At 55.4% G+C, this 27,908-nt stretch overlaps 14 protein-coding genes across 14 annotated transcripts; 7 read left to right on the forward strand and 7 right to left on the reverse strand.

Moving 5' to 3' along the window:
• Positions 1–158: 158 nt before the first annotated feature.
• BAUCODRAFT_67924 (uncharacterized protein) lies at positions 159–391 on the reverse strand (the record flags this gene model as incomplete). Its single annotated transcript, XM_007677204.1, has 2 exons — positions 159–224; positions 281–391. The coding sequence occupies 2 exons, from the start codon at positions 389–391 to the stop codon at positions 159–161; spliced, it is 177 nt and encodes a 58-aa protein (XP_007675394.1).
• A 209-nt stretch (positions 392–600) lies between these two features.
• BAUCODRAFT_463451 (uncharacterized protein) lies at positions 601–3,074 on the forward strand. The gene is made up of 3 exons (XM_007677771.1): positions 601–1,164; positions 1,217–1,374; positions 1,425–3,074. Exons 1-3 carry the CDS (start codon positions 846–848, stop codon positions 2,787–2,789), a joined length of 1,842 nt encoding a protein of 613 aa, XP_007675961.1. The 5' UTR covers positions 601–845; the 3' UTR covers positions 2,790–3,074.
• A 1,626-nt stretch (positions 3,075–4,700) lies between these two features.
• Positions 4,701–7,996, forward strand: BAUCODRAFT_147755 (uncharacterized protein; the record flags this gene model as incomplete). The annotated part of the gene is made up of 2 exons (XM_007677772.1): positions 4,701–7,744; positions 7,816–7,996. The coding sequence occupies 2 exons, from the start codon at positions 4,701–4,703 to the stop codon at positions 7,994–7,996; spliced, it is 3,225 nt and encodes a 1,074-aa protein (XP_007675962.1).
• Positions 7,997–8,842: 846 nt separating this feature from the next.
• On the forward strand, positions 8,843–10,222 carry BAUCODRAFT_107453 (uncharacterized protein; the record flags this gene model as incomplete). Its single annotated transcript, XM_007677773.1, has 1 exon — positions 8,843–10,222. The coding sequence occupies exon 1, from the start codon at positions 9,017–9,019 to the stop codon at positions 10,220–10,222; it is 1,206 nt and encodes a 401-aa protein (XP_007675963.1). The 5' UTR covers positions 8,843–9,016.
• Positions 10,223–10,472: 250 nt separating this feature from the next.
• On the reverse strand, positions 10,473–10,787 carry BAUCODRAFT_33436 (uncharacterized protein). The gene has a single exon (XM_007677121.1). The coding sequence runs from the start codon at positions 10,774–10,776 to the stop codon at positions 10,540–10,542; it is 237 nt and encodes a 78-aa protein (XP_007675311.1). The 5' UTR covers positions 10,777–10,787; the 3' UTR covers positions 10,473–10,539.
• Positions 10,788–10,831: 44 nt separating this feature from the next.
• Positions 10,832–11,331, forward strand: BAUCODRAFT_147757 (uncharacterized protein; the record flags this gene model as incomplete). Its single annotated transcript, XM_007677774.1, has 2 exons — positions 10,832–10,999; positions 11,140–11,331. The coding sequence occupies 2 exons, from the start codon at positions 10,832–10,834 to the stop codon at positions 11,329–11,331; spliced, it is 360 nt and encodes a 119-aa protein (XP_007675964.1).
• Positions 11,332–12,034: 703 nt separating this feature from the next.
• Positions 12,035–13,654, reverse strand: BAUCODRAFT_68823 (uncharacterized protein; the record flags this gene model as incomplete). Its single annotated transcript, XM_007677277.1, has 1 exon — positions 12,035–13,654. One exon carries the CDS (start codon positions 13,652–13,654, stop codon positions 12,035–12,037), a length of 1,620 nt encoding a protein of 539 aa, XP_007675467.1.
• An 870-nt stretch (positions 13,655–14,524) lies between these two features.
• Positions 14,525–15,536, reverse strand: BAUCODRAFT_463305 (uncharacterized protein). The gene is made up of 4 exons (XM_007677775.1): positions 15,352–15,536; positions 15,134–15,294; positions 15,051–15,074; positions 14,525–14,991 (listed from the first exon to the last, which is right to left on the reverse strand). The coding sequence occupies exons 1-4, from the start codon at positions 15,384–15,386 to the stop codon at positions 14,738–14,740; spliced, it is 474 nt and encodes a 157-aa protein (XP_007675965.1). The 5' UTR covers positions 15,387–15,536; the 3' UTR covers positions 14,525–14,737.
• A 569-nt stretch (positions 15,537–16,105) lies between these two features.
• On the forward strand, positions 16,106–16,933 carry BAUCODRAFT_68159 (uncharacterized protein; the record flags this gene model as incomplete). The annotated part of the gene is made up of 2 exons (XM_007677217.1): positions 16,106–16,753; positions 16,835–16,933. 2 exons carry the CDS (start codon positions 16,106–16,108, stop codon positions 16,931–16,933), a joined length of 747 nt encoding a protein of 248 aa, XP_007675407.1.
• Positions 16,934–17,108: 175 nt separating this feature from the next.
• Positions 17,109–17,917, reverse strand: BAUCODRAFT_147761 (uncharacterized protein; the record flags this gene model as incomplete). The annotated part of the gene is made up of 2 exons (XM_007677776.1): positions 17,109–17,525; positions 17,594–17,917. 2 exons carry the CDS (start codon positions 17,915–17,917, stop codon positions 17,109–17,111), a joined length of 741 nt encoding a protein of 246 aa, XP_007675966.1.
• Positions 17,918–18,040: 123 nt separating this feature from the next.
• On the reverse strand, positions 18,041–20,785 carry BAUCODRAFT_33443 (uncharacterized protein). The gene has a single exon (XM_007677122.1). The coding sequence runs from the start codon at positions 20,709–20,711 to the stop codon at positions 18,087–18,089; it is 2,625 nt and encodes an 874-aa protein (XP_007675312.1). The 5' UTR covers positions 20,712–20,785; the 3' UTR covers positions 18,041–18,086.
• On the forward strand, positions 20,784–21,773 carry BAUCODRAFT_463741 (uncharacterized protein). The gene has a single exon (XM_007677777.1). The coding sequence runs from the start codon at positions 20,977–20,979 to the stop codon at positions 21,640–21,642; it is 666 nt and encodes a 221-aa protein (XP_007675967.1). The 5' UTR covers positions 20,784–20,976; the 3' UTR covers positions 21,643–21,773.
• BAUCODRAFT_463740 (uncharacterized protein) lies at positions 21,774–22,353 on the reverse strand. Its single transcript, XM_007677778.1, has 2 exons — positions 22,192–22,353; positions 21,774–22,130 (listed from the first exon to the last, which is right to left on the reverse strand). Exons 1-2 carry the CDS (start codon positions 22,266–22,268, stop codon positions 21,905–21,907), a joined length of 303 nt encoding a protein of 100 aa, XP_007675968.1. The 5' UTR covers positions 22,269–22,353; the 3' UTR covers positions 21,774–21,904.
• A 1,202-nt stretch (positions 22,354–23,555) lies between these two features.
• Positions 23,556–27,881, forward strand: BAUCODRAFT_122149 (uncharacterized protein; the record flags this gene model as incomplete). The annotated part of the gene is made up of 4 exons (XM_007677779.1): positions 23,556–24,183; positions 24,217–24,871; positions 24,908–25,288; positions 25,313–27,881. The coding sequence occupies 4 exons, from the start codon at positions 23,556–23,558 to the stop codon at positions 27,879–27,881; spliced, it is 4,233 nt and encodes a 1,410-aa protein (XP_007675969.1).
• Positions 27,882–27,908: the final 27 nt, after the last annotated feature.

Below are 27,908 nucleotides of genomic sequence, written 5' to 3' on the forward strand. Positions count from 1 at the left end.
ACAGCACATCGCCTCTGATTTAGGTTTGATAGCCTAACACGCAGAGTGTCCGTCTGCGCCTAACGCCCTTTGCCAGACTGATATGTACATCGTCGTAGCACTGATACTCCCCGCGCAGTTGGTCTTCGTCACCAGCGCCTCCCATCCTGCCTGTCCGCTCAATGCTCCCAAGGGTGTCTCCAGCCGAGTAATACCGGACCGTCGTAGCGCGCTCGGTACATAAGCTGCGCATTGGTCAGCGAGGCCCATCGAGCTGTCTCGAATCATGCCAATAGCGTACGAAGAACCACATTGCTGCTCCTAAGCCGGTTGCGGCGAACCTGTAGAGAGGTCTTGCAGGATGTACGTGGACTGGATGGCCGCCGTGGCCGGCTGGTGATGGACCCGCCATACTCTGAGCGGACGTTAGCGTCAGGAGTCTTGCAGTATTGGAGCTCGCGTACAGCTGTGTGGTATCGTAGCAGTAATAGACACCTTTGCAATGGCTTTGTTTGTTCCAGAGTGAAGTGATGGTGAAGTGAGGGAGCGACCATCTCCATTCAGCTAAGCGCAATCGGCTCGCGGTTGCCGACGTGGAGCGGAGATGGCTCCGACGCTTGCATGCCGATCACATCGCGTTGTCGTCCATCTTCACATCGGATGTCACGAACAGTCACGGAGTGCGCTTCCATCGACTTTGAGGTCTCGGAGCGCTGCGCGACACCGGCCCATCAGATGCGTGGTGCTCAAGAGCTCAGCAGCACGGCCTGCGCACATATATCGCCTAACCTAAGCACGTAAGGATCAAGTGATTGTGCTGGACATTGCAGGCCTCTCGAGACGCTCCATTCATCGGAAGCGTAAGGATGGCGCAAATCGGCTCGCCAGCTTCGACTCTGATAGATCCCACTCAACGACGCTTCCGCGGCAGCACCAAGATCGCAGAGTATGAGGTGATGCCGGAGAAGCTCGGAGAGGGCACGTTCGGTGTTGTCTCCAAAGCAGTATCGAAGCGAACTGGCAACCTCGTCGCTCTCAAGAAAATCCTGATGCACAATGAGAAGGATGGCTTCCCCATTACAGCCTTGCGGGAAGTCAAGCTTCTCAAAATGCTAAGTCACCCGAACATCTTGCGCTTGGAGGAGATGGCTGTTGAGAGGCAGCAAGGTGGGTCGAGAGCTATTTGTGTGATTCGTTCAGTACCCTCGTTCCTGACGATGTGCAGCTGACGACAAAGGCAAAAGTGGCAAGAAGCGAGCCACGCTCTACATGGTCACACCGTATATGGACCACGACCTTAGCGGCATGCTTACCAACCCGGACATCCGCTTCTCGGAAGCACAGATCAAGTGCTACATGCAGCAACTCTTGGAAGGTCTGCGCTATTTGCATGATGTGAGCGACCTATGTCAACCTCATTAAGGCCCAGCTGACCTTTACTGTAGTCCCACATCCTTCACCGAGACATGAAGGCTGCCAATATACTGATCTCAAACAAGGGCATCTTGCAAATTGCAGACTTCGGCTTGGCGCGGCATTATAGTGGTACCCGACCTCAGCCGGGCAAGGGCAATGGCGAGGCTGACCGGGAATACACCAGCCTTGTCGTAACGCGCTGGTACCGGCCGCCTGAGCTGCTCCTAACGTTCAAATGGTATACTCCTGCAATTGATCTATGGGGTGTAGGATGCGTGTTCGGCGAGATGTATGAGCGCAAGCCGATCCTAGAAGGCCGGACCGACCTAGATCAATGCCATCGGATCTTCCAGCTCGTTGGCTCGCCCACCGAAGAAAGTATGCCGGGCTGGTCCGAGCTACCCGGTTGCGAAGGACACAAAGACTTCGAGGCGCAGAAGGGCGATATTGACAAGCGCTTTGCCTCGCGCATGAGTCCAGAGGGTCTGAACTTGCTCAAGCAGTTGCTGCTACTCGACTATAGGAAGCGCATTAACGCCATCGATGCGCTGCAGCATGAATTCTTCAAGACCAAGCCGTATCCAGCTAGGCCAGAAGACTTGCCGAAGTATGAGGATAGCCACGAGCTGGATGCGCGCCGCAGAGGGCACGAGAAGCAGCGCGCGCTTCCACCTGCACCGGCTGGTGGCACTGTCGGTATGGGACCAGACGATTGGGACAGCACTGGAGCGATGGGCGGAACATATTCAAACGGGTACGGGTTCGCAGATCGACTGCCAAGAGGAGGCTATGGCCGCGAAAGAGGTCCGCCTGGTGGTCCACCACCGAGAGGATACGATGACCGCCGCGGCGGCAGACCACCACCAGTGCAAGCCCCACCTACCCGTGAACCGGGGTGGAGACAGGAACAGCGTGGTCGAGCTCCTCCGCTGCCATCGAACAGTCACCACCTTCCACCACGACCGGCGGATTTACCGCCTCGTCCTGACGCTCCTGGTCGTGGTCCCACTGCCGCACCACCTGGTGCCGGAGCTCCAGCCGGGGCCGGAGCCGGAGGCGGTAGACGCGGACCAGACGTCGATACGTATATACCCAACTACGATGATCGACGGCCCCCACCACCCCGCCATTACGATGGTAGCCGCCGAAACAGCAAGGAGAACGCATACCGTGACCCAGATGCGCCGCCTCCACCACGTGGCTATCGCGACGCAGACGTGCCGCCGCAACGTTACCGTGACATGGATGCGCCGTATCGTGACCGCGATCGTGGCGGGTATGGTGACCAAAGACGGACGAGGAGTCGAAGCCCTGACCGGGATCGGGCGCAGAGGGAGAGTGATGCGAGGCGCGAGCGCTTGCAAAACCGAGAGAGGGACATGTATCGGCGATGACAGCTGCTGCTCTCCCAAAGACCAAGACCAATTGGAAGGAGCACCGATGATACTGCTTACAGCCGAAGGATCCTACATGCAGTCAATATGAGAATTGCGCTCAATATCATCGCGGGATAGCTCTGGAGTAACGTCTCAGCACCGCGACAGAAGAACGTGAGACCCGAGACATCGATCATGACTGTCACAGACCCGGCTGCTCGCGTTAGTGACGCCCCGGGACACAACAACCACAGATGTACCCAAGCCACGTAGGCGGATGTGGTCTAGATAAGGCGTGCCAATCCTTCTGCGCTATATCCTGATCTACACGGCGGCCCGCTGCAGCAAGCAAGGCAACCTGAGAGCAAATCCTGAATCGTTTGTAGTTCAGGCGGTCACGGATGAAAGACTAGGAGCGTCGTGAGACGGAGGCAACGGGGCCAGCGCGTAGAAGGCACGACGTCTCAGCTCTACAAGTGGGTTGACAGATTAGTACAAGTTCATAGTGGCTTTAACCACAAACTCAAAGACTCCTCGCCATCGGTGGCTATTAGTACTAGTTACAAGAAGACAACTATTGTGGTGATATGACACCATTACGCGGCCATGCTTCTGTCACAGAGGCATTACTCCGAAGGTCCACCTTCTCATCCAGCTCTTTTGCCACACTCAGATGGTGGTTAAGGAAAGTCATCACTCGTGTTGAGGCTAGAAGATCATCGGACACTGCAGCCGCGAACCTTTCCCTCTTACTTAAAACTCCGCACTGTAAAATCTGCCTATTGAGAGCCTCTCGCGCCAGCAGTGTCTCATTAGATCGAGACGGTAGCGAGCCAGGGCTGATGTCTTCGCGACGAGCTGTTTGATGGTATTGAACGTTATCGTGGTACAGCCCTATATGGCTCGTAGACTTCTTCCTCCACCCTGCTGAGCGACATCTGTGTCGGTAGTAACTGCGGGGCACTCAGTCGCTGAAGGTTGAAAGCCGTCGCCATATCTGTGACCGGAGACGAGACGGTAGGTGAGGCCATTGCCGATATAATGGAAGTCGTCTGTCGAGATGCGGAGCGCTGTGTGCTTGGCAGAGAGCGCTGTCGCATGGCAGACGGCTTTTGCTGCACCGGTGGCGGAAGCTCTGGTTGCGAACTGACTCGTCGCCGGGCCAGGTACCGAGGGTATAATACTCGAAAGGCAATCGCAAGCAGAGTGACACCAAGAGTGACGCCGAGGACCAGCCCGACTATCAGGCCAACATGCATGTGTTGAGGGTTCGAAGTCGTACAATTGTTCGAGCTGCAGTTTTCCAGTAGAGCTGTGTCGTTCCGTCTGGCAAACATGTCTTTGCGTATTCGAGAGTGAAGGATCGATCAAGAAGGAAACACTGTAGACAATATGAGTACAACTGAACTTACCCTTCGTCGTTTACCAACAGCAGCTGCACAGCCATCACGCCCCAGGATCAGGAGAGTGTGAGATGGTGGCATGGCTTGAGTCAGCAGTCAGAGCACTCGTCGCGTTAGGTAAGGCAAAGGCGCAGAAGGAGTGGGATCAGGCTTGGCCAACAACAGCTGCGTAGCCGCTTGGGTGGTCACTTGAACGCCCAAAGTATAAAGCTCAGAAGGCAGCAGTAAGAACAGGCATATGCCATAATGAGCATGACTATGGCGCCATCTTCTATAATGATTGCTTCGGCATGTTCGTCCCACCACCAGCACGAGAAGGGTAGTTGTAGGGGACACAGCAGCGAATAATAAGATGAGCACGGTGAAATGTTGCGCTCAGCCTCGTGACTTGCCATTAACAACCGTCCGTGCGTATGCGCTAGCCAAACTTTTGGACTGCCAAAGCTTCGTGCTGTTACTTCGTAGCGGAAGCTATCTGGACCACCCACCATACCCGGACCAGGCAGGGGTTACAGGTTATTCGATAATGGATGAGCTGTTCGATGTGTTCGACGAGAAGGCGCCAAAGCCTGGCAGCAGCGCCAAAAAGGAGAAGAGCAAGAAGCGAGCCGCAGACGGCGCTGTGAAGAGAGAAGCGCCACACCAGAATGGTGATGCTCATACGGTGGATGGACGGGAGACACACAACGGTGAAGCGAACGGCGTGCCCAATGGCGATGATGTGAAGGTCCGGGTCGCCAAGCGACAGCGCAGGGACGACGAGCCCGAGCCGGTGGTAACGGACACCTTTGAAACAGAGCAGTCACGCGAGGTTGCAGCATCCGCTGGGTTGCAAGGTCAAAAGGAAGACAAGGCTGTGGTGCTCTCGCATCAAGTACGCCATCAAGTGTCTCTGCCACCAGACTACGAATACGTTCCCATATCGCAGCACAAGCGGCCCGAGAAGCCCGCGCGAGAGTGGCCGTTCACGCTCGACCCTTTCCAGGAGGTCTCCATCGCATCGATAGAGCGCAATGAGAGTGTGCTAGTCTCGGCGCACACCAGCGCAGGCAAGACGGTAGTAGCCGAGTACGCCATTGCACAATGTCTGCAGAACAACCAGCGAGTCATCTATACCAGCCCGATTAAAGCGCTCAGCAATCAGAAGTATCGGGAGTTCTCTGCCGAGTTCGGTGATGTTGGCTTGATGACCGGAGACGTGACAATCAACCCTACAGCAACCTGCTTGGTCATGACCACGGAGATTCTACGCTCAATGCTGTATAAAGGCTCAGAGATCATGCGCGAGGTCGCTTGGGTGGTCTTTGATGAGGTGCATTACATGCGCGACAAGTCACGGGGTGTCGTCTGGGAGGAGACGATCATTCTGCTCCCGGACAAAGTCCGCTATGTCTTTCTCTCTGCTACCATCCCCAATGCCATGCAATTCGCCGAGTGGATCACCAAGACGCACAACCAGCCTTGTCACGTGGTCTACACCGACTTCAGACCGACACCTTTACAACACTACTTCTTCCCAGCTGGCGCAGATGGGATCCACCTAGTAGTCGACGAGAAAGGCGTCTTCCGCGAGGAGAACTTCAACAAGGCCATGTCTGCGATTCAAGAACGGGCCGGCGATGATGGCAGTGATCCGATGGCGAAGCGCAAGGGCAAAGGAAAAGACAAGCGGACCAACAAAGGTGGCCGCAGGGACGGTCCAACGGACATCTACAAGATCGTGAAGATGATCATGATGAAGAACTACAATCCCGTCATTGTGTTCTCCTTCTCGAAGCGCGAGTGCGAGAACTACGCTTTACAGATGAGTCAGCTGGCTTTCAACGATGAATCGGAGAAGGCAATGGTGACCAAGGTTTTCAACTCCGCGATCGAGATGCTGTCGGATGAAGACAAGGAGCTGCCGCAGATTCAGCATATACTGCCTCTGCTACGGCGCGGTATCGGCATCCATCATTCAGGCTTACTACCCATATTAAAGGAGACGATTGAGATCTTGTTCCAAGAAGGTCTCATCAAAGTTCTCTTCGCCACTGAAACTTTTTCCATCGGCCTCAACATGCCAGCCAAGACCGTTGTCTTCACTTCCGTTCGCAAGTTCGACGGCGTATCTCAGCGATGGGTCACGCCAAGCGAGTTCATTCAGATGTCTGGTCGCGCCGGTCGTCGTGGGCTCGATGAACGCGGTATCGTCATCATGATGATCGACGAGAAAATGGAGCCGGCGGTTGCGAAAGACATTGTCCGCGGTGAGCAGGATAAACTCAACAGCGCCTTCTATCTCGGCTACAACATGATACTCAACCTCATGCGTGTCGAGGCTATCAGCCCAGAGTTCATGCTCGAGCGATGTTTCTTCCAGTTCCAGAACGCTGCCTCCGTTTCCGGTCTCGAAAAGGAGCTTCACGAACTCGAACAGAAGCGTGCCGATATGGTGGTAGAGAACGAACAAGAGATCAAAGAGTATTATGACATTCGACAGAATCTAAACAGCTACGCAGCAGAAATGAAGGCCACCATAACACGGGAGGAGTACCTACTAAAGTTCCTGCAGTCTGGTCGTTTAGTGCGGGTGAAGTACAAGGACTACGACTTCGGTTGGGGCGCCGTCGTCAATTTTATGAAAGTTAAACCTGGCCGCGGGCAAACAGCTGAAGACATACCACCAGGACACGCCGTCGTCATTGACGTGTTAATGGCGGTGGCCGCAGACAGCACGCCGCCGCCGGTGGGCGCAAGGCTAAACGATGATCTACCGCCAGGCGTTCGGCCGCCTGCACCTGGCGAGAAAGGCAAGATGGAGGTCTTTTCCATCATGAACGGCACCATTGACGCAGTGGGCCATCTTCGAGTGTTCTTACCTGCCGAGCTCCGGACCCAAGAGAGCCGGAACACAATGCGGAAGACGCTCGAAGAGGTGAAAGCACGGTTCCCAGATGGCATTGCGATCTTGGATCCAATTGAGAACATGCATATCACTGACGAAGGGTTTAAGCGGTTACTCAGGAAGATTGAGGTATTGGAGCACAAGCTGCTCAACAACCCCTTGCACAAATCCGAGCGATTACCGGAACTGTACGAGCAATACGCGGCAAAGGTAGAACTGACAACGCAGATCAAGGCGAAGCGGAAGCAGATCTCGGATGCGCTTAGTGTGCTGCAGCTGGATGAGCTGAAGAACCGCAAGCGCGTCCTTCGCCGGCTGGGCTTCATCAACGATGCAGACGTCGTGCAGCTGAAGGCGCGCGTTGCGTGCGAGATCTCCACGGGCGACGAGCTTGTGCTGTCCGAGCTGCTGTTCAATCGCTTCTTCAACGAGCTTACGCCCGAGCAGTGTGCGGCGGCATTGAGTTGCTTCATCTTCGAGGAGAAGAGTAATGAGACGCCGACGTTGAAGGACGAGTTGGCGAAGGTCTTCCGCGAGATACGTGAGCAGGCTCGGCAGGTAGCGAAAGTCAGTAGCGAGAGTAAGGTGGTGGTTAATGAGGAGGAGTATCTGCAGTCGTTCAAGTGCGAACTGATGGAGGTGGTGTTTGCGTGGTGTCAGGGTGCGAGCTTCGCGACGATATGGTACGTATAATTCGTTTATGGCTCGTGGGCGATTCATTTACTGTGTGGTTTGTGTGCTAACATTTCGACAGCAAGATGACGGACGTCTACGAAGGCTCGCTGATCCGCCTCTTCCGAAGACTGGAGGAGCTGCTGCGGCAGATGGCTCAAGCCGGCAAGGTTATGGGAAGCGAAGAACTAGAGCAGAAGTTCGAGTCGGCTCTGACGAAGGTCAGGAGGGACATCGTGGCAGCCCAGTCATTGTATCTATAATGGATAAAAGAGGCATCCGTAGGCAGGCCGTATGACTGTACTAACAACACACCCGTTTTTGCTGTAATTTAGACACTGGAAAGATCACAGAATATACTGGACTTGCACGCCCAGGGTTAGCTCCGTACGCAGAGCGCTCTGGAACCTGAAAGGCATAGATATCGTGAGGCGACTATGGCCCGAATCACGGCCTTCGGCAAGCCGGCAGTGCAAAGGCGCAGACTAACCGATCTCAGCTCCTCCTCGCTTCAAGTCTCATTTCCATCGCTTTTTCCTGGACCCACGCAGCATCAGCTGATACGGAATTGGCTGTAGCTAAATCGGCATGCGGCGGAGCATGCGTCTCCCTCTTCGGGTAGTGCTTTCAGCCCACTCACCGATCAGCAGGGCCAGACCATGTGAGCATTTCGCTCGGAGATGGTTTGCGGTAATCGCACGTAAGAACACTGGCAACTCTCTCATATAAGGGGATGATTAGGGTAAGCGATCTCTTGTCCTTTCTAGCAACTCTCCCTCTCGCAAGCTTCACTGCTTTTCGCCCCATAGCCCTAAAAGACCTGCATAAAGCTGTTATCTGCAGCCCCCAACAACGTCACAACCAGAGAGGACCAGAAGAACTGCTGCTTGCAAGAACATTTTCGTTTACCAACTCGGCAATGTCTTTTCACAGCGACATTATGGTTGGCCCAATGTACGTCAACATGGATACGGAGAACATCATCAGCTTGCTCGCCTTGATCGCGCTTCTTACTTTCTTCTACTTTGCATTTGGAAGACTCATTCAGCCTGGCGGTGAGAAACAGGAAGGCAACCGCTTGTCGTATGGTAGCTTCGCCGCGGCTTGAGATGCGGACGAACTCGGCGTATTCCGGCCTGCTGCGTGGCTGTGACCGAAAGCGTATGTTACTTAGGCGTACACCATGCCCAGTCTTTCCGCGGTGCGGCAAGATCATCTCCAGACAGTTTTGGCGAAACATGAGTGTCGATGCGGCGTGGCAGAATGTCAGCTTTGGGTTGTAAATGGGGCAGTGCTGTTGCTCGAGCGTTGAGTTTCGGCTCCATTTTCAAACGAGCATCCAACTGCACGCCACGCATTTGTCCAAGACGGCCGCTTGGGGGAATGTGCAATCCAAGAACACACGCGGCATTTCGCAAAAGGGTCCCGCAGACCATTATTTTAAGGGGCGCCCGCGCTCTTCGAGCATGATCTATGCACCACAAAGTCCTTCGCGACACATACTGCGACAGCTCTACTCCACCACTCCTGGAACGATGGACTCTGAGAAGACCCAGCAGACGCCGCCTCCTTACGGTACGACAGGCCAACCGGACGAGGCAGAGCAGCTACTACGTCGAATCGAACACAACATCAACGAATTCGACGCAGGTACTTTCACCGACAGCGCGTTGAAGGAGAGCCGTCGACTCGCCAACCTCCTGACCTTCATGCTGGCTGTTGACTACCAGCGGAACACTAAGGCTGCTCTCACCGCGGAAGACAGAGACCATTACGCCACCATATCAGGCTGCCTCGACAAGCTGCGCACGGCACACGACCACACGCTCCTCACGGCCTCCGAGCGCTCTACGCTAGCGCCATTCTTCTGGAAATACTTGCACGAACCTTGCCAGGTGCTTGCGCTCCCTGTGGAATGCGCTATCCGCGCCATCCAAAGCTTTTTTAAGTATACATCCTACAATGGTCAATACAAAGGCTCAGTGTATGGAGTGTTGCATGATCGAGGCCTCGACGGGTTAGCGTACAAGCTCTACATGGACAGGTCCGTCGTGATTCCACGCACGATATGCGAGCCAACCTCTCAAGAAGACCTACTACGGGGCAATGCAGCCGTTGGAAGCATTTACTTCACAGGGATCTCCGGCATCGAATGCTCTACGTCACGGTCCGATTCCTACAGTGGGTGGAGCGTGCAGTACACCATATCTTACACGCTCAACAAGCGAGGCACTGCGTACAAGGTGTGTCGTTGTGGAGCCACAACCACGGTCGAGAATAGCGTAGGCTTATCGCCTAGCCACTGGGCGCACAGGATCAAGGCATTGACGAACCATCTTCTTATGAGGAAGGAGATATCTGCGCACGACAAGAAGATGAGCGATCTACGGCAGTGGCCGCTGGGCTGGAAGCTCTTGACGGCCACACGGTCCACACACTTACCCGACTTCTTTGAGCAAAGGGCGCGCAAGGATTGCTGTGAGATGTAAGGTATTGGAAGTCGCAGGTACTTCGAAGCTTTATGCGACTGCTGTTCGTTGACATCGCGCTGCGCGATCCGATTAAGGAGGCAAGCGTTGGTGTGTCTCCTGCAGGACTTTCTTCTTCTTCGTCGTGACTTAGTAGGTAGTTGCAGCCAGATCGTAAACAGCAACGCGGTCTTGATCTATGCGCCTCTTCCCAGCTTTTGTTCTCCTTTCTTCCCTTTCCCCAACGGCAAGTCAGTAAGTGTGCTATGGTCATCGTCTAAGCATATCGAACGTAGATGCTAATCGGATGCAGCTGCGCCATTCCTATCGCTGAAATATCACACATCAGCATTCGCTATCTCACGATCCTTGTATGTGGCTTCCAACTGATTTCCAGCTTGAATGCTGTGTGACAAGTTACGGTTTTGGGATGCTAATCTTCGATAGGTCAATAACCATCGCTGAGATACCGCACATTCTTGTAAGTCGCTTCCACGACCCATCCCCGGCTCAGATGCTTTGCGACGGTTTGTCGGCTTGGGATACTTATACTCAGTAGATAGGCCAGTGACCATGCCGGCTATCGCTGTTCTCGTGGCTCTCTCCGCTCGCTCCGCTCCCATCGACAACATGTCTCCCCCGTTAGGACCCCGACCACTTCCGACCAGCGCTGCCGCACCAATTCCCACCGTCGTAGCCGTTCTCTCCGAGGAATCCATCGCCACGCTCGCCCAGGCCCTTTTTGACAAGAAATGGGACATCATCAGCCTCTTCGTCGCCGCCATACTCGCCCTCGTCGTAGGCCTCGCGGTTCACTGCATTTGGGAATCGCGCAGCTAGTTGCAGAGGTGTGTATACATCTTCCCAACACATCATGCTATGCAGACCATCCGTGGCTGAGCTGACATGCTCTTAGATGCCTACGACGAACGGCTGAGGTCAATCCAATTCCGGCAGACGAAGAGGAGGGCCTGGGCGACAACGCACATCCCAATGCGGTGGCGATGGTTCCTGTGGCTGCGAACGGTGGCGTGCAGCGTCCGGATGTGGTGCCTGATGGGGAGGGGGAGCATGATGGGAGCGTGGGACGCGCGAGCGGAGAGAGTCACGACACATTCTTTTCTATCTGATAATTGTGTTCCTAGACACTCGTTAATCGACATTCTCTACACGAAAATGTGCCTAAGGTCTTCGCCTGTACGGGGGGGAGGTTGCGCCTCTTTATAGCGTAGGCGTATCGCTCAGTCGTTAGATAGTGCCAATCATAACATTGCCGAACAATCTCCTCGCCAGAAAGGACACATTTGAACACGATAAGAGCGCAAGTGATCTCGGCGGTACCTGGATGGGGCCCGGATCTCTGCCCGGTTCACATTCGCCGCCTGCCTGTCAGCTTTGGCAATGGCCGCCGCGCTGGAGGCTGCTGCCAGCTGGACCGTCCACGCACCTGCCCGACTTTTTCGAGCATACGACTTACGAGGATTGCTGTGGGATGTAAGGAGAGGAGTAGAGGTCTTTGAATGGACGCCTGAGCGAAGGGGAAACACCAGCCTAGTTCGAATCCCCAGCCTCGACAGACAATTGAAAATGATTCCACAAAATTGCCATTGTTTCCCACGACAATCGAACCGTCATCTGCACTTCAGAGACCTACCTTGCTTTTCTCGAACCTTTCTGTACTTGGATCACGTACATGCGTGTTTCATGACAAGCGGGGTCTGGTGCCATTTCCGCGATCAACAACCTGACACACGCACTCAAGAGCCGATGGCGCTCGTAAGCTTGTGTTCGGTGTTGGGAGCGCCCAACTTAGCATTGTACATTTCGCCTACCTCATCGTCGCTGCAACCCATCCATCCCCGCCAGTACAGATGTATACCCCAACCTCCGTCTCGCGCTTAGATACAACTCATAAGCCTTCAACTTCGCCGCCACTTGCCCGTAGTCAAGCAGTGCAATGCTGTACAGCCAAAGATTCCCAGGCCACCAAAGACTGCCCAGCCCCTCAATCTGCTCCTCGAACACACAGTGTGCGGCATAGCGTGCCAAGATCATGAAGGTCCGCACGGGTCCTTCTCGCGTATGCAGGTTCTCGTCCAGACTCCGCGTCAGGTCGTTCGTCTTCAAGATCAGCAGGATGACTCTTGGGACCTTCGCAAGAAGATGAACAAGCTTTTCAAGCAGTCCACCCGTGCCGAGTGCCTCCGAGAAAGCGCGCTTCTCCTCCGTATTGCGCTCTTTGGCAACGCCTTGCTCGGACCTGATGACACGGTAGTCTCGTCCCGTGATGGCCGAGGCGAAAATAGGGAACTCGTCGTCGTCGAGGCCAGCGATTTCGTAGGCGTATTTGCGCATCTCTTTCATATCTTGCGATAGTACGGCGAGCCAGATGTGTGCGTAGGCGCGGCGAAGATACTCAGGAATGTCTCGATAGAGACCGTGATCGTACAGTATTACTTCAAAGTTTCTCGGTCTGCGTTTGGCTGGGTTTATGCGGATAGCAAGATTGCCTCCATGCGGATCACAGTGTAGAGGCGCGTCCTTGCCGAAGATCATCTCGTTGAAGATGCGCGCAAGTGCGGCAGACACTTCGTCCCGGTCTATGCCGTTCTTGTCAAGGAAGGCAAGATCGTCCAACCTATGGCCTGTAAGGTACTCCATCACAAGGATCCGTCGGTCAGCCCAGACGACATCCGGTATGACAAGAGGGTATTGCGGTAACCGGGCGAAGTAAGCTTTCGCTCGCAATGCGTTCCGCCCCTCTTCCCGGAAGTCGAGCTCTTTGGGCAGAGAGGTGGCCATCTCATCGCCGAGCCATGTGATGTCATAGCTTGGAAACCACCATTTGATCGTTCCGAAGGTGAAGTTTGTAAGAGCAATGTCAAGTTTGGACCACTCGTCGAGGTGAGGATGCTGCACCTTGACCGCGACCTTCTCGCCGGTGGCTTTCAGGGTGGCAATGTGTACTTGTGCGAGAGATGCGGCTCCGATCGGTCGTGGATCGAAGTCGCTGAAGTAGTCTTCCAGACCCATCCCGGTGTCTTGTCTCACCATGGCGTCTATGGCAGAGTAGCTGCTGATCGGACATTTGTCCTGCAGCGGAATGAAGGTATCACACCATTCGTTTGGCAGTATGTAATTCAGGCTCGTAAGATGCTGTCCCAGCTTGATGAAGACACTCCCGTTGCGCTCCATGGCGTCTAATGTCCGTTCAGCGCATCTCTTATGCGTGGCGGAAAGCTTAGCATTCATCTCCGGGTCGTCACCAGGCTTCCTCAATATCCAATAGTAGTCATTGATGTTGAATGCCAGGACGTAGACGACCCTTGCGCTCCGCTCGAGGGCGATGTAGGCATACCGAATCCTGTCGCTGAATGCAAATGCACCAGCACCGGTGAGGAGGAGGATGGTGGCAGCAATGGCTACTCGTCGCCTTGGCCGCGGTGTGCGCATTGGTTCTCGCCATGTTGTCTTGCCGGCTTGGGAGTAGAGTCGTTGCTGGATAGAAGGGGAGGGTCGTCTACTTCGTACCGTCTGTAGGCAGTGGCGGCATATCCATGGCTGTGATGGTCGCGTGATGGCAGAAATGGCAGAGATGGCTCGCCATGGTAGAGTGGGTGTCATCGCATGGTCGAATTGCAGTTGCTGTCGAGCCTGTCTAAGACCAATGACTGTGACTAGGAATCGAGCTGTTACTGCGTGTGGCTTAGGAGTTGGGAATCAGTGTAGACTATGCGCATATAACGCCGTCATCGAGTGTTGAAACCCTTACATAGATATGGCCAACGGTCACCTCGGTCTCCCTACGCGCGCAAGCACCAAGTGTTCGCCTTCGCCATCTCGTCTGCAACTACCTAGCAATGAGTACTCAGGACTAGCGACTTCGAATGTTCCCAACTTTGCAGGTCGATTGTAGAGACCCTACCTGCCTCATGCGCGCTACGGCTCGTTGCCAGCCTGGGACATACAACGACTGGTTGACCATCGTGTCAAAAGCAATCAAAACAGCCGCTGCATGGACTCTAATCTTCGTCGCACCTACCTGTACATGGGGCACTAGGTAGTAGTCACGCTGGTCACGGATCGTTGTACCTGGAGTATCCGTACACATCCCTGGCCCAGGTTGTCAACAAGAAGCCCATTTGGTTGGGTCGCCTTCGCAAAGACCACGACGGATTAGCCTGAAAACGGTACTTGAGAAGCGCTCACGACCTCCATATGGTGCATGTTCTCGATGTGCATCATGGTCCGGGCACCAAAAGTGGCACAAGACCCATTGTTCAAATCGCGCGATATGGGCTGAGCGTAGGGCTCTGCGCAAATTCAATGGAAAGCTTCTTCGCGGCGTATCTCATCCTAAGCAGTATATACCGCAGGCACATCTTACCACATTGGGTAGAGTTCCGTCACCAGCCAGCCCAACGCCACGCTAAACCCGGTATAACTCGTCGCACGTAATCATCGTACCCTCATTCACCTCATTCTGTGCCCCCGGTCCTAGCACGCTCCCGGAAGAGACTTCCTTTCCCTTATGCTTTATGGCGCCGGGTTCTCCCTGACCACCTGCCGCACCTTCTTCTCATAAGCCGCCTTGTCCCTCTTGAACAGATTGTACGCATCCGCCTGGGCCGGCGACTCCGGGTTGACTTCATCGAGCAGCATTTGGATGCCGATTAGTATCTCCTTGAGTGTGATGGCCGGGCGCCAGCCTTCCTCTTCATTGAGGATGCTGAGGCAGACGGTGCCGGAGGGGTAGACGTTGGGGTGGAAGAGTGGGGGAATGAATTTGCCTAGCAATTATTGTTAGACCTGGTTCGCCATGGGGATTTAAGAATGGGTTTGGGCGTACATTTTGGTGGTTTGGTTGGGTATTCTAGGCTTGAATGTTAGCTTCATGCGTCGTGAATGGTTGGGGAGGCGTCTGCGACTCACCATCCGGAAACTGCATCTCCATCTTGAACAACCCTCCCTCCCATATCGTCTTGTCCTTGCCGGGGATGGCGCAATCCCATCGCTTGAGGTCGAGAGTGCCTTGTGGGGTCTTCATCGGTCGCGCAACGAAGCCAAATGGGTGGTCTTTGCGCCAGTTCTTCCTGCACCACGTCATTAGTACTGCTCATGTGGCTGCGACTCCTCATATGGTGGCGTACCGCTCCTCGCTGAGTCGGGTCATGCATAGCGACATCTTGGCGTCGATGTGGGAGGCGGTGATGGACGTGGAGATTGTTGGGATAGTGGGGAATATGATGGTCGCGTGACCGAGGTGAGTGTAGTAGCGAAACCAAGCTGTTGAATTAGTGTGTTGCGCGAGCGTGAATGAGAGACGAGTGCTTCACTTTCATTCGGCATATTGTGCTCTCGGAGACGGAAGCTCTGATGCCTTAGGCCGATCATGCATGAATGGTATCGATACCGGAACGGAAGCCGAGAGTGGGATAAGCCTCGGCTTCTGACCGGCCTACGCCATATACCATCTCATGTATTCGATGGCGTACTGATCGCAACAACCATAAAAGCACCCCATGCCCTTCGCAGTCACCATCAAGAAGGAAGTAGTCGAGATCAGACGGCATTGAACAACAGCATGGCGGAAAAGCCACCTCACGATACAGCGGATAGCGTGCCGGACCCGGAGGAAGATGACCTCGATGATCTGGACGGTATACCCTCCAACCCAACAACGTCCACATACACACTCTATGCTGACTACTCCTAGACGTCCTTGACGAGTTCCAACCAACCCCGAAACCGACATCAACATCTGTCCCTTCCCAACCCAACCAAGCACCCGCTCCCTCGGCATCAGGTCCAGGCAGACCACCCGCCCACGGCCAAGATGGCGGACGCTCCGCCTCCACCAGCGAAAGTCAAGAACAAGACCTCGCCGCCCAGCTGCAAGCAGGCATGTCATCTCTCATCTCCGAGCTGGATGCCAATCCCGAAATGCAGCGCCAATTCGAAACCATGATGCAGGAACTTATCGCCGCAGGCGCCGCACCCTCGGATCACGAAGCGGGACAACATCTGAAAGACGCTGCGAGAACGGTCCCAGTACCTGATCCTTCTCCCGTCCCCCAACCGGGCAAGAAGGCTGCGGGCGAAAAGGATGGCTCAGCAGACTTCAGCTCCACCATACGCCGCACAATGGAGCGAATGCAGCATTCCGACTCCACCGCTTCCACCGCCGCCACCGCGCGTGAAACCTCAGAAGAAGACCTTCTCGCGCAAATGCTGAAAGAGCTCCAATCCGGCGGTGCGGGAGAGGGTGAAGGAGGGGAGGAAGATTTCAACAAAATGCTGCTAAACATGATGTCGCAACTTACGCATAAGGAAATTTTGTACGATCCGATGAAGGAGTTGCATGAGATGTTTCCGGGATGGATGGAGAGGAATAGAGAGGGTAGTGGAAAGGGGAAAGTGGGAAAGGAGGATATGGAGCGGTATGAAGAGCAGCAACGGCTGGTGGGCGAGATTGTGGCGAGGTTTGAGAGAAAAGGGTATTCAGATGATGATGAGAGGGATCGGGAGTATATTGTTGAAAGGATGCAGAAGGTGAGTCTGCTCTGCTCGCTTTTCGTTTTGAAGGTTGTCGTTCTCCGGTGAAAGAAGCTGACGAGAGTATCATGGATACAGATGCAAGCGGCCGGTTCGCCGCCGCCAGATTTAGTTGGAGATATGAGCGCGGCGCAGGAGGCATTGGGCGATCTGGATGCGGGATGTCCGACGCAGTAGTACGCCTCTCGTGATGCTCTGATGCTTGTACATGTTGTACACTCCTTGTGATACCCCCCAAAAGCAGCATGGCGATCCCAACAATCTTACTGCTGCACGCAAACCGGTATCGACGTGCGCCAAACACCTCGCTGAATCACATACCGAAACATTGCCGAAAGTCAACATAGATCCATCATGAGACATCCATAGCCTCGCTCCCATCTTCTCGGACAACACCAGCTGAGTACAGCTGCTGCTGCCTGTCTTCGTCGTGTTCCATAACCTCGGAGAACAGCGCATCATAATCATCATCGATGTCGCTCCAGAGTTGCTGCGAGCTTGTCTCACCCTCCACCTCTTCTTTCGCCATAAGCGAAAGCAGCGCCTCCATCTCCTCCTCTTCCCGCAGCAGCACCTCATCCACTTCCTCTTCGGGCCGGAGTTGGCTCGCTGGTGCTGAAATCTGCATTGCGTTACTCGACATCGGCAAGACAAACGCCTCCCTCTCCTCTCCTTCCTCCTCGGCAGGGTCAAAGGGTAGACTGGATGCTTCGCGCTCTTGCTCCGCTTCCCATGCTCGCTGTCGTTGCATGAAGTCCAGCCTCATAATCTGCAGCACACCTCACGATCAGCCCCCATCCTCACCAGCGTCAGCTCACACGGTTGGGATATACGTACATCCTCACCCCTCCGCTCCCACCTCCCCTCTTCCCGCCCATCCCTGACCTTCTGCAAGAACATCCGCCGCCGCCGCTCCTTCAGCTCGTCTGACTTCGACAGTGATGAAGGCGCTTTCTTCAAATTTGCCGCCCGCTTGCTCCATCCCTGTTTGCCTCGTGTCTGCGGTCTCGTCTTCTCGCTCGATGCGTCCGACATATAGCTGGAAGGCGAGGAGTATCTGCCATGGATTTGACTATTTGCGCTGATGGGCGAGAGTGGGGAGGGGATGCGCGGGAGGAATGTCTGCGTCGAATGATCGGCGTGATAGTGCGAGGCAAACATTGCTTTGAGCGGGAAAGAAAGCCGGAAATGATGTGTGGTGGATGTTGCGAGCGGAAGCCTGACGCGAAGTGGACGCGTTGGGAGTTGCTAATGACGGAATGAGGATGCATGCCTAAGGCAAACGGCTTCTCGAAACAGAGAGTGTACGAGGCAAATGGTGTCTGTTTATCTACGTGGAGACGCTACTACTACTCGCCAGCTTCTCAAGCTCAGCCGATGCATCTGCGTGTCGCTCTCCGCCGAACGGCCTTCTCGCACTCTCCCGTAAGCCACGCACACCCTCCCTCTCCCCTGCCTTACTCAACCTCACGCCCAAGCCCTCCTTCAACTCCCCACTGAAATCCAAACTCTGCTGCAGCCTCTGCTCATCCAGAATGGACTTCAATTTCTCCCTGTTCCGAAACCTCCTCAAACTAACCTCAGCCCACTGATTCCACACCGTCCCCTGCTCGTCCGCCCTTCGCACCGTCTCCGCCAGACCTTCGGCATCCTGCGCCTGCGCATATCCGCCCAGCAGCGAGGTCCACGTCACGACGTCGGGCTCCATTCCACGCTTGCGCATGTATTGCAGTACTTGTTCGGCGAGTTTCATCTCTCCTTGCCTGACGAAGCCGTGTAGGAAGGTTGACCAGGTGATACGGGTCGGCGGAGCTTGCGTGACGCTTGCGGATGCCGGGAGCGGCTGCTGCATGTCCTTGACCACCTGCGCAGCGTTCAGGAGTGATCGCTTGGTCTTGGTGAAGGCGTAGAGGAACATGTTCGCCAAGGCGACGTCGCTATCGGCAGCCAGAGGAGCAAGGACTGGGTCGCCGCTTTTTACCAGCTCGCGCCAGCGATCGTATATCTCGGCGGCGTCTTTCACTCTAGCCTGCGTGGCGAGCCATGTCCATATGAGATGCTTGATTGCAAAAGACGTTGGCGCCCGCTTCGGCGCTGTCGGTTCGTCGGAGTCTGTTATCGGTGATCCCGGCATATTTAAGCCCAATCTGTTGAGTGGCTTGGTATCGTAGAACTGGGCGAAAGCGGTGGCGACTGTTTCGAATGCAGTCTTAGGATTATGCTTGACGTGGTGCAGCGCTAGGCAATGCAAGATCTCGCCGGTGACGACATCTTCATTCTTCACATCGACATGCTCAATCGTGTACTGTATGACTTCCTTCAACAGCTTGGCGTTATCAATGTCGCTTTTGCACGCCTTGAGCCGGATGGCGCAGGTATGCTTGTCCGGCTGATGGCCCTGCTCGATCATGGAGCGGTAGAGCTTGTGAGCCGTCTCCAAATCTCCGGCTTCCACCGAGTTCAGCAGGACGATATTGAAGAGTTGAACATTTAAATGCAGACCGAGTTGGCTGAGATTTTCAATGATGCGTAGAGAGATCCGCAAGCCGTCCGGGTGCCTGCTGGCTTGCCGGAGTATGGTGGAGCATGCGCTGCGGAAGAGCACCGAATTCACCTCAACGCCAGTTGTCTTTTCGCATTGCAGTAGAGCGTCTAGGGCCAACTCCATCTGATCAGCGTGCGCGAAGCGGTATACCAGTTGCAGCACGGTCAGCCATGAACACTGAAGCCTTCCCGACCTTATCGTCTCGAAGATCTTGCGAACCTGCTCCGTTGTACAGAAAGGCAGCAACAACCGAATGTAGCTGCTATCGCTGAATGTCCAACGTTCGAGTGTCTCGCGGTTGAGGACTTCGAAGAATGTGGCGATGAGGTCGCGGAACGTAGCAGAACGGGCTTCGTCTGTCTGCCCGGCAGCCCATTGACAATGCAACGCAATCAGTTGCAGGCAGTCCGCAACCCAATTGATGGGCGGATAGGGTTGATGGTTCGTTGCGCGAATGAATCTCGTCACCTTGGGCTTATCGTACTTCAACAGGTGTAGCGCAACATCCGCCCAAACCTGACGATCGAGTCTGTGGTAACGCTTAGCTATGTTGGATAGATCAATAGCGTTACTGCTCTCGTCATGCAGCATGTGCAGGACTTCTTCAAGGCATTGTTGCGTTTCTGGATTTTTCTGTGGCTCGCCGATATTGTCGACTCGACGGTTGTCGGGTAATCGCATAAGGTCATACTGACGGCTAAGCCGAGCGAAGGCAACATTCCACTGAGAGGAAAAGACAGCGGTAGGTTGGAGATCCGAACGACTTGAGGTCCACCTTGCCGGTGTCCCCAACCCTTCTTGATTCGCTCGCAAACGCGTGGAGAGTCGCATAATCTCTGCAGGACTGAGATGCGGCATTTTCCGAGCGAGAGCCGCCCTTTGCCTCTCCACAGGGTTGCGAAGAGGTCGGAAGACTTTGCCAACGTGAGGTACGGGAACAGCTTTGGAGTGATTTGCCAGTCTTCGACGGAGCTGAGTGTGCGTTCGCGGCGATGGCTCGACTCTTCGAATTAGTGAGTGCTCCACGTCCTCTGCCAATATAGACGACGCCAAGACTGGCTCGGACATCTCAGTAGTCGTCGGCCATGTAGCAGTGTTGGATATTACCGGTTTCTTCGAGCTCGCAGGGGACTGAGCACGCGAGGGTTCGGTTGAGGGCGGTGCACATTGACGAGCCAATATGAAGTCTAGGTATGCCGAGTTGGCATCAAAGTCCGAGTATTCATGAGCATTGGCATCCGGGCGTTGGACCGTCTCATCTTGCTGGCGCACTCCGAGGGTGAAAGCGTACCCTCGCTGCCTCTGATGGACATCTTTGCGCCATTGCTGCCAGCTGGGCTGGGACGCAGGTCGCGCTACGTTGGCAGACCTACTTGTTCTGGAGCGCGAGAGGACGTGCCATAGGAGCATAGGCGGACATTGGAGGTGGTCATGCAAGCATGCGAAGACGCAATAGTGGTGAAGACGGGGAAATTGCTCGATAGGAGCTTTGAGCGCCGCGGAGGTGAAGTGCTGGTTGACATGACTCGCGTAGCTGTTTGCCATATTCTTGCTATTGACTTGCATTTCTTGTCTAGCCATGATACAGCAGTCTTCGCAAGAGGTGATAGATGCAGCCACGTCACGATTCATACCGGCAGTATAGGCGGTTCGACATCTGTACTTTGTGAGCAGCATGGCGTCAGTCCAAGCGCTCAGCGCCGCGGCGCAAGACCGCAAAGCCCGCCTCGCGCAGCTCAAGTCACTCAAGCGCAAGCAGCCCGACGCCTATCAGGAGACGGATGAGAACGCGCCAGCTCCAAAGTCACCGCGCCATGACACTGCATCAGCCGAAGCAGATGTCGCGACGACTTACCTCTCTGGTAGAAACTACGATGTAGAGACCAAAGGCCCAAGGCTAGGCTTCGAAACCGCACCTTCAGAGGGTCGAGAGACGCTGGAGAAGAAGGCTGCGGTACTGGCGGCGGAGATCAAGAATCAAGCAGAGGAAGAGGAGAAGGCAGATAAGCCGCTGGACCTGTTCACCCTGCAGCCTAAGAAGCCGAATTGGGACCTCAAGCGAGACCTGGAGAGGAAGCTGGAAATACTGAATGTGCGAACCGATAATGCGATTGCACGTCTGGTCCGAGAGCGCATAGCGAGCCAGCAGAAAGCGGCAAAGGCGAAGGTTGAACAGGCGAATGGAGGTACGAACGGTACCACGCACCCAGACGGTGAAGGTGAGGAAGTTGGCATCGAGGGTACGACTCTGGTGGAAGCCACTAACGTGCGAGAACGAGAGGACGAGGAGGATCTCAGGCGAGAGAGGGAGGAGGAAGCTGAGTTGCTGGACGCAAGCTGATGCCTCCGAGGTCAAGGACACCCTTCCACCGATCTAATGTTGCTCACACCTCAGTCGGCTTGCTGTAATGTTTCAGCATCCAACACCCGGCAGCCTCTTGGTTGCTCCTCGCTTCTGCAACACAGCGGCACGCATCCCTACCGATTCTGCTGATGCGGAAGGTCTCCGTGCGGAACGAAGGCCGATGTCAGCACGAGACTTGAGAGGCAATGATGTCTCATGGCTAATAACTTGCAAGCAACTGAATCTGTGCCGCCATGCTTTATGATTCATGACCGCTGTCCAAGCATGTGACAGACCTCGTGTACCCATTTACGATCCTCGACCCCCTGAGCCGGCAGGACGGCTCTGCATTTAGGCGAAAGTACACTACAGGCACGGGACGCGAGGCATGAGGCGCTGGCCTGGACCGTAGCTCTGCATGTTCGACGAGGTGGCGTGAAGTCCGTCTTGGGTGGGAGCGCTTAGTGTCAAAGCTCATGCCGCGCCTGCGCAACAATCATTGAGTATTTGGCCAACCTGAGCGGCAGATAGAGTTCGAGCTCCTACTGGGGCAAAGTGCGGAGAAGCGCATAATCACATTGAGACAGGTCGGTAGCGCAGAAGGTATTCATTGGGCACTTCATGCTGTTGATGCTTTGTGACAGTGGGAACAGCAGCCAATCCCCAATCACTGACTCCTCTCCCCGTGCGGCTTGTTTGGGACAAGCGTGGCTACTTTGATACTTAGATAGAACGAGCGGGGTATGGTATGACTTTGAGGCTAGCGAATAGTCAAGGGCTGGAGATCGAACGAAGTGAAGGATCGTAACCTCAACAGTGGTAGCAAGCTGCGCTCACAGAACCTACGGGCTACAAGGGACAGCATGGAACGGCGGAGCCGGCTTGCAAGGAAGTTGCTGACAGGATCCGCGCTCGATTCTACTTAGATTGATAGCTGCAAGAAACCGTTCTGAGATGACCTGCAGCGGATAGCGGACAATCAATATATCCGCATGGTTATTCAATGAGACAGCTTTAGGCGTGTGAGGCGGGTGCGGCGCATGCTTGTGTGCCGTGCACAGCTCGTCCTCGCTGGCCCGAGCGTTGTGGAATCTGTTGGGACACACACGGTTCGAAGGACGGCGACGGGCCAAGAGAATGGTCATCATGTGCGCGGCGTACCGTATTCTGCAAGCTTGTCGAGGTGTCATGTGTGCCAAGGGAGGGATGTCGTGGCTGTATAGTCTTGGGAAGAAGAAGTTTGTGCTTGTGATTTCCAAGGGCGCCAACACAATGGCATGCATGACCGCACGGACCGCTCGACGCTAGAGTGGTGAATCGATTGGACGCACAGACGGAAAGGCATGACTTGCATGCAGATTGCGAGCCCAACAAACGTGACCGTCAAAGTTCGCAACGGTCGAGCTGTTTCGAGGGTCTTGCAACTGCTCGCTCGTCGCTTTCATATCGGTGATATCTTGGTGGGACGGAGGTCACTTCTTAGTCGCCGGCGAAAGTGCGGGAGATGGTCATGGTGGAGCAGTTGAGGCGCGAGTAGTCAAGCCGAGTCAGTGGTAGCCGTGCGTGGAGTGCTGATTGAGCCACGACATCATCATCCACCCGAGCTTAAGTGAACAACCCTTGATCCTCGCTCAACCTGATCAGCAAGTAGCCCACAGGCAGCATTTCCACGGGGAAGAGAGTTGAGACAGGACCCGGTAGTCACACTGTACTCCCACTACAATCGAGTACACTGCGAACTGCCTCCGACCATGATACGGCCGCCATAACAGGTGTTACTCGAGGATATCAACCTTCAATGTCTTGCCAAGGCCACTGTGGTTGAAGGGTCTCTCTAGGAGGACACGGCTTGAAGCTGTGGCCGCTCAGTTTGAGTGGCTGATTCAGGAAGTTGCGATCAACGCAAAGCCATGTCAACAGAGTCTGCGCAGGACAGGCAGCAGGATGGCGAAAGAGGAAGCAGTCGCGATGCAGATAGTACACCCACGTTGGAAGCGCCAGTCGCCGTCAAGGTCTTCTCCCCGTCGACAGCTTCCGAGTCCTCGCAGCGGACGGCGACCCAGGAAACAGACTACTTCACCTCACAACTTGCCCTCCCGGCATTGTCCCGCTCCCCAAGCATCACACCTGCGCCAAGCGTTAGCACCAGTGCCAGTGATGTGACCGCGACGGGGCAACTGCAGGTGCCAGACGCAGCATCGCTCCTGCATGCATCCGAGCAGCTACAGCAGCAGCGCCCGGGCCCGCATACGCAGATGTCGAGCCGCAGCGTGGAAAGCACGGACAGCGATGCAACAGTCACTGCGAAAAGTATGAGAGCAAGCGCGCCCGCGGTGCCACAATCAATACATCCCGGCTTTCCAGACCAGACCTTCGCCGCCATTCAAAGGCAACAATATCCCGTGCGCCAACACCCGCGGCCCGTAGAGCTGTGGCGGCAAAGGACTTCTCATACGGGCGGGACAGCAGCACGTCCTACTCCGCCAAGCGGAATACATACATTCTCTTCTGCACTGGCGGCCTCGCTACACCCTTCAGGTACGCAATCGCAAGTGCAAACACCACTGGCAGCTCCTGGACCCGGCTTGTACACGCCAAACACGGCGACGCCGCCTGAAGAATACGATAATCCGGACACCCCCGGTACGTATGCAAGTCCTTTCTTGCACTTTACGCACCGGCAGGCGCCGAAGGAGACGCATGTTGCCGACGTCGACGTCGACCCGATATCAGGTCGCAAGCTCATCAACCACTACGAGATCATTGATGAGCTTGGTCGCGGCACGCATGGTAAGGTCAAGCTTGGTCGCGACTTACAGCTGGAGAACACGCACGTGGCGATCAAGATCGTCGAGCGGTATTCGAAGCGACGCAAGCTTGGCAAGTTGGTGTCGGCGGCTGAAGACAAGGTGAAGAAGGAGGTCGCGATCTTGAAGAAGGCTCGTCATCCCAACGTAGTGGCCTTGCTAGAGGTCATTGACGATCCTACTCGGAAGAAGGTCTACATCGTGCTGGAATGGGTAGAGCGAGGCGAAATCCGGTGGCGGGTCAAGGCACCCAAGGAGATTGCAATGGTGGAAGCGCGTCGCTACGCTAGCGAGAAGGCAGGTCACGTTGATGCGAAGAGGACTGCTGAGGACGAAGCCGTTGTCATTGAGGCACAAAGACGCCTTGCGAAGGAGAAGCGGCGCCGAGCGAGGGATGAGCGGCAGTATCTAAAGAAGAGGTTAGCGGACCACGACGATGATCCTGCATCTTGGAGTCTCGAGCTTGTTGGTGAGGAGGTGAGCGAGGATTCGGAGGACGATCGTCTGTCTCGGATCTCAACAGCGACCACCGTCGACTCCGCAGCCGGGCTGTTCGAAGACAGACGTGGGCTTGCGCGTGCTAACTCGCCGTTACCGCCACATGCGCCAGGCGACTCACTAGGCTTGGATACTTCGTCGCAGTATCGCCAAGTGACAGGGCAGCCACAGACAATGTCACCTGTGCACGCTGCAGTCGACGCTATGCATCTGTTCTCCAGAGGGCTCGAGGGCACGATGTACGGCTCTTACGCCGGCAGCTCCACCGACTCATCCTGCATCAACAGCCTGACGAGCAGTATGCACGAGGCCAGCATCAGCCCGGCAGAATACGCTCAGTGGGCATGCGAACAACTGGACAGTGACAGCGTACTCGATCCGGAGCTACAGTATGCACCGATCCTTACGATTCGGGATGCACGAGTAGCGTTCAGGGACACCTTGCTCGGTCTGCAGTACCTGCACTATCAGGGCATTGTGCATCGCGACATCAAACCGCCTAACCTGCTCCAGACATTCGACTATCGGGTCAAGATCTCCGACTTCGGTGTCTCATACCTAGGACGGCCTTTGCACGAAGGCGAAAACGGCGAAGAAGTCAGTGAGCAGGATGCACAGGACTTCGACGAGGCAAAAGAACTTGCGAAGACTGTTGGCACACCCGCTTTCTACGCTCCGGAACTCTGCATCACCGACCCAAGCGAAGATCCGCTCCCGGTTACGAAAGCTATTGATGTCTGGGCGCTCGGCATTACTCTGTTCTGCATGCTGTTTGCGCGGACGCCTTTCGTAGATACCGAGTTCGTTGTGATGCGTCAGATTGCAGATGAAGAAGTTTACATCCCACGAAAGCGACTATCACCGGTGAGTGAGAAGGGTGACTCTCGGCCTCCTTCACACGGCCGCGCCTTTCCACCACATCTCACTGGACGCCGAGATCCACTTGCCCTTATGTATGAGGAAATCGACGACCATTTGTACGACCTGCTCAAGCGGCTGCTGACGAAAGACCCAAGAAAGCGCATCACGCTGGAGGAGGTGCGCCACCACCCTTGGCTTGCCGCAGATCTGCCGAACAGAGCCAAATGGCTCGAAGAAACGGATCCTTCTCGTCAGAGTCAAGGCAAGAAGATTGAAGTTTCGAATGAGGATGTCAAGACCGCCGTTGTGCCGTTGCAGTTCCTCGACCGTGTAAGGTCCGGCATTAAGAAGGTCACGGAAAGGCTCGGCTTCGGTGCCAGCAGCGAAAAGAGCAAGACGCCCGGTCGCGCCCGAGCGCCTTCCACTGCTGGGCAAGGCGCCACGGCTCCCTCATCACCTGCAGCTTCCGCGAACTCATCCAGCAGCACGCTGAACATGGAGCATCGCCGGAGTAGTCTCCGTGGCGATGAGGACATCTTCTCTGCTCTGAAGGCTTCGCGGCAGGGTGAGCGATCAGGAGAACATCCACTGTCTAAGAGCGTGGCTGCCAGCCCTGAGACCGAACGAAGCGAGCCCTTCTTGGCCCCGAACAAAGCGCACATGCAGCCTGGGACCGCATCAACCGATCTAAAACTTCGGCCAACGGTGTCACGACCCAGCCCACCCGAGCGCTCCAAGACGATCATGTCGACGACAAGCTCGGGCCGCACTATGAAGCAATCTGACATCGGCAGGGGCCGAGAGTCGCCACCCCCATCTCCCGGTCTGCCGAGCACGCCCATTGCGCTTGCATCACCGGGCGGCTCCGGACTACAGTCTATCTTCAGTAGCGGTGCCGCCCGTCGCGCACTGAAGAGCTTGCGGGAAGCGAGCATACCAAGGAGTGAAGTGAGAGGGCGCTCACAGGACCGCGTGTCGATACACTCCATCGATGCGCACGGAGAACCCACCCTTGCTCTTAGTCAGACCAGCGCAGAGGGTCTCGTCAACCCACCTCAGGCGCTACAAGACATTGCCCCGAAAAGCAGCGCTCCCAGCAGCATTCAGAACAGCCCAGTCGGCTCCAGATCGCACTCTGTCGTCTCGTCGCCACAGGATCGTCTGCAGCCGCTACCTAACTTCCCGTCTGCACTATCTCGTAATAGCTCGGGTGGATCGATAAGATCGATCAGCAGGTCCAGCGAAGCACCGGTAGCAGTTGCGAGCCCACCAGTAGCTATTGCAAGCCCCGTGGCGTCTCAAGCCCGCGAAGCCATTGGATCAAGTGCTGCGGACTGGCAACGTGCGGAGGATGAGCACATCAGGAAGATCATCCGCGAAGAGCAGGAGAAGGCTGCACGCATGACGAGTGCTTTCGATGACCGTACCTGCCCGCCTAGTCCAGATGATCAAAGGGTGAAGCGGCGACAGTCCCAGCACCCTCCGCCGCTTGAACTATCTACCCCAGCGTCATCACACGAAACTAGCCCGACAGGCCAGATTTCGCAACTCCCCGCGGCTATGGTGTCGAGCTCATCGGACTTTGGCTCGGCGGTCTCCATGTCGGTGTCGAACCCGTCGATACCGTCTGTCATCTCAGAGGCCTCTTCAATCGATCCAGCGGACGGTGCGCCGCTTGAGGAATTCGAGTCGAAGCGGAACGACTCCTCCGGTGACACTCTCAACCCCAAGCCCTTGATGATCGAAGAAGAAGAGGAAGCGGTCGACGAGGGCTACAGCCCAGACCAGGATCAAGCTCTCGACAGCGACAACGAAGAGTATGAGGATTCCTCGGACAGTGACGGTGGTTTAGTCATGTCGAGGCGTAAATCGAAGTCCTCGCACACCGGCGGACGTAGCGGAGGCCATCCATCCGCCGCTGAGAAAGCCGGCATGAAGGAACGACGAGGTACCGGCTGGTCGAAGAAGTCAAGCCGAAGCGGCAGCAATAATACCATGAAGAAAGTTCGCACACCGGACAGCGAGGATGAGCGTAGCAGAGACTCGCACGAGCTCCGCGAAGAAGACTGATCTGAAGCTCGATGGCTACCAGAATCA

Source organism: Baudoinia panamericana, assembly GCF_000338955.1.
Source record: "Baudoinia panamericana UAMH 10762 unplaced genomic scaffold BAUCOscaffold_5, whole genome shotgun sequence".
Taxonomy (NCBI): domain Eukaryota; kingdom Fungi; phylum Ascomycota; class Dothideomycetes; order Mycosphaerellales; family Teratosphaeriaceae; genus Baudoinia; species Baudoinia panamericana.